Genomic DNA, 8,046 nt, shown 5'->3' on the forward strand with positions numbered 1-8,046 from the left:
CTAATCAGCAATGTCAACAACCATTATCAGAGGGTCTTTTTCTTTGGTAAATGTCATGAGGATATGACACCCCTCTGCAATGCTCTCTCGTAAATTGTCATGTTTGGCATAGCTTGTGGCTCTTATTGGTCTATCACCTCTATCAACTCTAATCTGGGAGCAATGGCAACTCTCAAGTGAGCTTCAGAATCCATTATTCCCCCAGATTTATGGAAGATTACTAATATATCCTTCTTTTTCTTTTAGACTGGCTCTTCCTTGTTTCTGGCTTCCTCTCTCCTCGTAGATCCGCCCACAACTTGTCCTTTTGTTGACTCTCCTCTTTTCTTGTACTGCTGGAAGGAACCTCTTAGGATAAGATCTTCAATATTGTTCATTAAAGATTTAAAATATTCAGTCCAATGCCCTGGACATTCATGAAATTTGCAGTATGTGTTTGGATTCTTTCCTGCCAGCTTTCTCTTGATTGGACGCTGCCATTTGGTATCATCCTTGTGCAGATTGAAAATTTTTGCCCTTGACTTCTTCAGAGGTGTATAGTTAGTATAATTATGGAGTCTTGGCACGTTTAGATCTTCAGTTCTGACCAGTTTCTTCCCCCTATCACTTCTGTGTGTTGGCTTTCTCACCCTTTTCTAAGCTTTTTCCTTTTTGCTCCTAGTGCATTCCCCCTGTTATTGCTTTGAAATCTTCAACGTCCACATGGAACTGTGCATACTCCCCGACTTCCTTCATTGTCTTCAAATACGTCCATTGATTGCTAAATTTTAACGCTTTACTTTCAGGTTTTTTCGAATTCAAACCCTGCCTGGAAGCAAAAGTTAAAATATTCTCTTCAGGATTTAGTACCTGAAGACTTTCCTTGTCAAACCTTGAAACATAATTCCTCAACGATTCATCTTTCCCCTGCCTTATGCTCATCATCTCTATAGATTGCTTTGTTCTGGCAGTCCTTGATGAGAAATAACATTTGAATTTTTTAGTCAGCTTATCAAAGCTCACGATTGAACCATCTGGTATACTCTGGACCCATTTTTGTGTCGTCCCCGTTAAGGTCACGATGAAATTTTTGCACCAATTGGCATCAGTGTGACTATCCATGTCCATCTCATTATTGAATGTTGAGAGATGTGCATTTGGACAAGTCTCACCTTTATAAGTCAAATAAGCAGGGAACTTTACCCTCTTTGCTGGCATCACTGCAATTTCTGGGACAAAAGGAGTCGTTCCAGAAAATCTTATCTTCTGGTTTTCTAGAACTATTGGTGGTAACATTGAAATGCATGGTGATTTCCCTTTCAACAAATGTACTTCTGGCTACATGCTCTCTTCTATCCATACAGACTCCCCCTACTCCTTGAAATTTTTAAGGATGGTTGTGCAACACCAATCTTTTTCCACACTCCAGACTGGCTAGGCTTTTTCCCTAGCCTGCTCATCACAAATCTCCTCTATGCTTTTTCTATCTTTCTTGATTTCCTTGTTGTTGCTGGGACGAAGTACCTGGATTAGATTGAGTTTTGTACTAGGCATATTTCTTTCCTAGCATAGACTCTCCACCATCTTCCATATGAATCCTTTAATTTTTCTGAGAACCTTGTTGAGTTGATTCTCTCACCGTTTCTTTTTTACTAGAAAAGGGAATATATGATTCATTTCCCTCTTTCTGCCTTTTTCTTAAGAAAATCTATTGTCCCTATGACGGAGTAACCTCCTCTCTTCCTGTCTTAATGGCATTAGCATGCGCAGTTGCTAGCTGAACTAATGCGTTGCCTGTCAGTGTGAACTAGGGTTAGATGGCCCCAATTCCTTGCTGCAACTCAGGTGTTACCTCTTGTGCCTGGATTTTGACACATTTTTGTTGATCCCTTTGTGAACTTTGTGATTGTCTCAAGGAACGTCTTTCATCAACCCTTCTTTGAACCATGTAGTCACTTTTTGTAGACCTTCTTCTTTGTGATCCGCTTCTTGGATGTCTACTTCCCCCAGATTGATTTGTTTTTTGACTCTGATTTTGAGAATGGCTAGGCATCTTCTTTGATGAAAATTCTTAAGGTAACTCTTTGGCTAAGAAAGAAAAACTAGCCCTTCTTCTAGCGCCAAATCACTAGTGGAAAAAAACGTATCTGCTACGTATCATTAGCTGCGGTTTTATTTAGACGCAGCATTAAATAGCAAAAAAAAAAATAAAATATATCAAATGCTGCGGTTTCACTAATGCCCGCAGCAAATAAGTTGGTATATGCTGCGGTTTTTCCATTTCCCACAGCAATTAATTGAAGATTCACTGTATATGATGCGGTTCTTCTTAGCCCGCAGCAAATAAGCATTAAAAAATCCCGCCTTTTAACGTTATACCCTTAAACCCACACGAAGAATTTTCATAAACCACTCGAAAACGGCAACTACGGTTTCATAAAACATCTTCTTCTTCACGCTGCTACGTACTGTGTTCTTCTACAAGTTCCATTGTCTTCTTCAAGTGCCATTGTCGTCTTCAATTTCGCATACTGTCTTCTTGTTCAACCCACGCACACACTACTACTGTCTTATTTTTCAAGTTCGTTGTTCTTCTTCAAGTTCCTTCTTCTTGTTCAAGTTCTGTAAACCCATATGAAAAACCCATGAACATTTCAAAATAAACCCACCATTTTCGTTCCTTTCTTCAAAAACCCACCATTGTTGCTTCCTTCAAAAACCCACGAAATAAGGGCTTATTCTTGTTCTTCGTCAAGGTATTATTTTTTCAAGCTTAAATTTTAGTTCTTCAAATTTCATTATGTTTTGGGGAATTAGTTTATTTTATACTAATTTTGATTTTGTTTTTCATTGTTGGTTGCATAATCAAATTTAAAAACAACATATTCATATCTATTTACCAAGGTATGTATTGTATATTTGAATGTGAATAATTTACTTGTGTATGTACTTGTATATTTGAATGTGAATAATTTTAATTAATTAGGATTTTTAGGGTAGATTGAATGTGAATAATTTACTAATGTATGTAGTTGTATATTTGAATGTGAATAATTTACTTATGTATGTAGTTGTATATTATTAGTTACTTAATTATTTTGATTTATGTGTATTTGGTTAAAGAAAATTGGTTTTTTTGTTATGTATGTTTTGTGATTAAAATATACATAATTTGAATACTTTAAATAATATAAAGGTTATATAGGGTTAAATAGGGTTAATTTTGGTTAATTAATTTTGTTTCATGCCAAGTTTCATTAATTTTGTTTCATGGGATAGTATATATGTTAAAAGTTGTGTATTAATTTTGTTTTGAATTAATTAATCACACTAATTAAGATGACAAAAGATCGTTCTTGGATGTATGGAAGCATTAAATCGCTAGAATTTATTGATGGCATATTAGAATTTTGTAGTATTGTGGTTTAACATCAAGTTAGGACGGGGGTAGTTGGTTTTTATTGCCCATGTGTCACTTGTGGCAATTTATCAAGGATAGATAGTGTTGATATCCTTAGGGAGCACGTACTTCGACGTGGCTTTACGCCTCAATATCATGTTTGGGTTTGGCACGGTAAGGAGGGAGTTTACAAAGAGAAAAGTGTTGTTGAGGATGAGGTTCGTAATTTAAGGCTCGGACTGTGTACAGATGGAATGAACCCATTCGGCAATCTTAGTCCTCAACATAGTACTTTGCCCGTACTATTAGTGATCTATAATTTGCCACCTTGGTTGTGTATGAAGCGTAAGTACATTATGCTTTCGCTTCTTATCTGGGGTCCTAAACAACCTAGCAATGACATAGATGTATATCTTGCACCTCTCGTTGAGAATTTGAGAAAGATGTGGGATGAAGGCATTTTCGTGTTTGATGCATATGCTAATGAGGAGTTCACCTTGCGTGTAATGCTTTTACGCACCGTTAATGATTTTCCGGCATATGGCAACTTATCGGGGTATAAGAACAAAGGGAAGAAAGCATGCCCAATATATATCGATGACATGGAATCCACGTGGATTCCTAAGTGCAAACACGTATTCATACACCATCAAAAGTTCCTCCCACGAGATCACCAATATCGTAAGAAGAAGAAGATGTTCAACGGAGAAGTTGAGGACCGTGTAGCTCGTCGACCATTGACCGGTTATGAGGTTTATGAACAGGCTAAGGGAACTGGGCACATGTTAAGGTGAGTAAGAAAAGAAATAGAGCTGATGAAGTTGATGGAAATAACAAGGGAAAGGACGGTAAGAAGAAGATGAGTAATGACAAAGTTTATCTGCCTCCAGCTTGCTACACATTGTCTAAAGCAGAGAAGCAAGCATTTTATGGGTTTTTAAACTTTTCTAGCACTTTCGCGCATAAAGTAGCTCAAACTTGGTTTGTTTTCCACGAAATTTGGCACACAACACTATTTGGTATATATTATTGTGTTGAAGTGATTAGAATTGAAAATCATAGTCATATGCTAGAAATTACGTGCTAAGTTGCGATTTTATGGGTTTTTAAGCTTATTTGGCACTAACATCTATTTTCTCTTAGTGCTTTCGACAAGCTGATAATACCGTTGATTGCGGCTATTACACTCTCAAATACATGGACGATATCTTACAATCCGTGAAGGAGGTTGGAGTCAAAAACATTGACACCGTAAGTATTTGTTACGTTCTTAAATTATAATATTATATATTTCCTATTGGTAAAATGTAATGTTTATGTATCATTTAATTTAATATTATATTATAGGTTTTATATGACACTCCAAGGGAAACACGCCATTTGAGAGATGGAGAAATGCGCCAATTGAAAGACAAGATTGTCGCGTATCTTGCTAATTTTTGTTCTTGGTAAATAATGTAATTAGTTTAGATTTAGGACTTTAATTTGTATATGTACATATTATTATATATACGATCGAGTGTTTACAAAGAGATTATTGGTGATAATTAGTGATTATCATTGGATTATTGGATTAATCATTATTTACATCGTACATTATTGGATTAATTATTAGTATTAAACGAAAAAAGCAAAAAAAAATAATAATATATATGCTGCGGGCCTCCATAAAACGGCAGCATATAGTGCAAAACTATATGCTACGGTTTTAGGGAAGCCCGCAGCATATAGTCTTGCATTATATGCTGCGGTTTTAGGGAGGCCCGCAGCATATGGTTGACTTTTCTGCTGCAGTTTTCAACCGCAGCATTTATAATAGGCCATCTGCTACTATCACTAATGCTTGGGGCTAAAACCGCAGCATATTATGGCCAAAAAACCGCAGCAAATGAGGTTTTTTCCACTAGTGAATTGTTTTTGTTTCCTTTTTGTGGAACAATTAATTACAAGTTTAATCTCCTGATTTAGATTAATCAAGTATTAATGCTGGTGGTGTGAAAGTCTGTCTTTGCTATCTTGGCAAGTTATGCAATAAGACCACTCTTGAAGACACCTGTTTCTGTAAGAAGCAACAACGGGTAAGCATGGCCCGGAATGTTTTTCCGGGGACCCACTCCAACGCCCATGTTAGTATTTGATCAACAAGGTTTGCCTAATAGGTCCTTCCAGGAGCACAACAGCTACAAGGTGGATTATTACTTAGAACTTTATTTTGACGTGAGGTCTTTATAAAAAGAAGATTATAAATGATATTCTTTGTATCTGAAAAATGTTCTTTTGAAGATTAATGAGAACAATTGTAATAACTCTCTTATTTTTATGATTATGCTTTTAATGTTGTTCTGAAAATCAACATGAGTCCTTGAAATTTAGTTGTAATATCTCTTTTGCAATAAATTACTTAGAGTTTTTTGTATTTCTTTCAGCAGTAGAAAATTAGTTAGTTACCTCATTTATGTGTCCCTTAAGAAGTATTTATAGTCTATCAATGTATGTATAGAATGTTTCTTCTGATTTTCATCAATCCCCAAAATCCTTTGCATGTTCATGTAGTTGTCTTTTGACGTGTTGACTTCTCCCTCTTCTTAGTAGCTTTTCTTCTATTTTAGGCGGCGCTTCTCACTTCTTTCCTTAACACGTGCCCCACTACTTTATATCAATCTCAACAGTGGACAACTTTCCTCATAACCTTACGTGAACATTTAATGCACTAACATTCTTGACATTCCATTTTCACGTTCTTTTCAATCTTCCCAGATTCTTTATTCTTAAGCTCCTAGATTTTCACCTAATCTTGTTATTTTCTCCCAGATTAATCCTGATTTATTATTCCCAGATGATTTTCTGCCAGAATTACTAATGGTTAATATTTTACACATACAAGTGTCAATAATCGTTATATAGCAAGTATTTCAAAATGGAAGAAGTATTAAACCGAATCTATCAAGATTCCACATGAATTTGGTTTTTATATAGATCGATGAAAAATTATAGTCAAAGTTTAAAATTAAAATTCGTAAATTCTATTTGAGAATAACATATGAAAAGGGAGTGAGTACTTATTTTCTTAATAATCATTTTTGTGAACAAGTTAAAATTTAATTTTTCATTTTAGCATATTATTTTTTAAGTTAAATGATTTTAATAATTTGAATTATTTGAGTACCTATTTTGAAAATTCAGGTGGAATTTTAGAGATTTTCGAGTAAAATAAAATTAAATACGATTTTAAAAATGTTTCAAAAGATATGAATCTTGGTACTTTTTGCTTTAAATTTTGGGAGAAATTAGTCGTATGTCTGCGATGGCTAATTTTGACAGTCTAACACGCGTCAGGCATAAAATTTTTGATAGATAGGATTTTTTTTTTTTTTTTTAAAAAAAAGTGATAGATGGGATTAGAGGTGTTCATTCGGTTGATCGGGTCGGTTTTGGACGGGTGTTATTCGGTTCGGTTGCATTTCGGATTGGTTATTATCGGCTGTGTGTTACAACGGGTCACACTCGGGTCGAGTCGGTTAGTCACGGTTCGGTTAGAGATCGGTTATTAAAGCTATTGGGTTAGCATCAGTTCGGTGTCGAGTGTCAATCGGTCTCGGGTTGTCATCGATTACTAACTGGTTCGGTTTTTTCGGGTACAGATCGGGTTCGAGCTTTATTTTTCGAGTAGTTATCGGTTACGGATAACTATTGATCGGGTCAATATCGAAATAAGTTAATAGTCAGGTTTTTAATTGATGTATGCTCATTTACTTACAAAAAATAATTACCGATTGTTTTATCAGATATAGCAGATAGGGGTGTCAAACAGGTCGGATTGGGTCATTTTCAGGTTCGGATCATATAAAAATGGGTCAATAAACCCTTAACCTGAACCTGACCCATTTAATTAATGGGTCAAAAATTGAAACCCCGACCTGATCTGTAGCAGATTGGATCAACCTGCTAATGACCAATTTAACCTACTTTTTTTTTAGGTCATTAAATTCATATATTTCAGGTCATTTGACCCATTTAACCTTAATTAAAGGCTTCCTCTAAAAATAAACGTATGCCACTTAATGCAGCGAGCACACGGTATTCTTTAGTAAAAGGCAAAAGAATAGTTCGCTTTGTGCTCACGGCGTGACTGCGTAAGTTAGTATGAGATCTGTGGAAGTGATTTAAAGAATTTTTCTTTTATTAGTATCTTTCATAGCCGATGTGGGACAACTTCCTTTGTTATTGAAAGTCATCTTCAGCTGAGAAATCCCTTAGCCGATTTGGGACAACTTTCTTTCTTATTGAAAGTCATCTTCAGCTGACAAATCCCTCAATACATGGTAATTGGTATTATCTTAGTTTTACGAAGTATTTGGCAAATGTTGATCCGTCTTAAATTTAATAAATGGGTTAAACAGGTTTTTTTCGGGTTTAAATATTCAACCTGAACCTAACCCATTTAATAAACAGATCAGGTCGGGTTGACCTATTTAATTAATTGGGTCAAAAATCTAAACCCAAACCCGCTAATTTCGAGTCGGTTTCAGATCAGGTTAGCAGGTCGGGTCAGCTTTTGCCAGCCCTAATATTAGGCAGATCAATTTATTTCAATTAGTTTATATATATATGTATATATATATATATATATATATATATATATATATATATATATATATATATATATA

General features: G+C 35.3%; 1 protein-coding gene and 1 non-coding gene across 2 annotated transcripts; both read right to left on the reverse strand.

The window, feature by feature from the left end:
- LOC130801021 (uncharacterized) lies at positions 1–1,275 on the reverse strand. The gene is made up of 3 exons (XM_057664776.1): positions 682–1,275; positions 249–524; positions 1–153 (listed from the first exon to the last, which is right to left on the reverse strand). The coding sequence occupies exons 1-3, from the start codon at positions 1,273–1,275 to the stop codon at positions 1–3; spliced, it is 1,023 nt and encodes a 340-aa protein (XP_057520759.1).
- A 6,119-nt stretch (positions 1,276–7,394) lies between these two features.
- On the reverse strand, positions 7,395–7,510 carry LOC130801968 (U5 spliceosomal RNA). Its single transcript, XR_009039690.1, has one exon. It is a non-coding gene; the product is annotated as a U5 spliceosomal RNA (small nuclear RNA).
- Between the last annotated feature and the right edge of the window lie 536 nt (positions 7,511–8,046).

Source organism: Amaranthus tricolor, chromosome 15 (assembly GCF_026212465.1).
Source record: "Amaranthus tricolor cultivar Red isolate AtriRed21 chromosome 15, ASM2621246v1, whole genome shotgun sequence".
Lineage (NCBI taxonomy): Eukaryota > Viridiplantae > Streptophyta > Magnoliopsida > Caryophyllales > Amaranthaceae > Amaranthus > Amaranthus tricolor.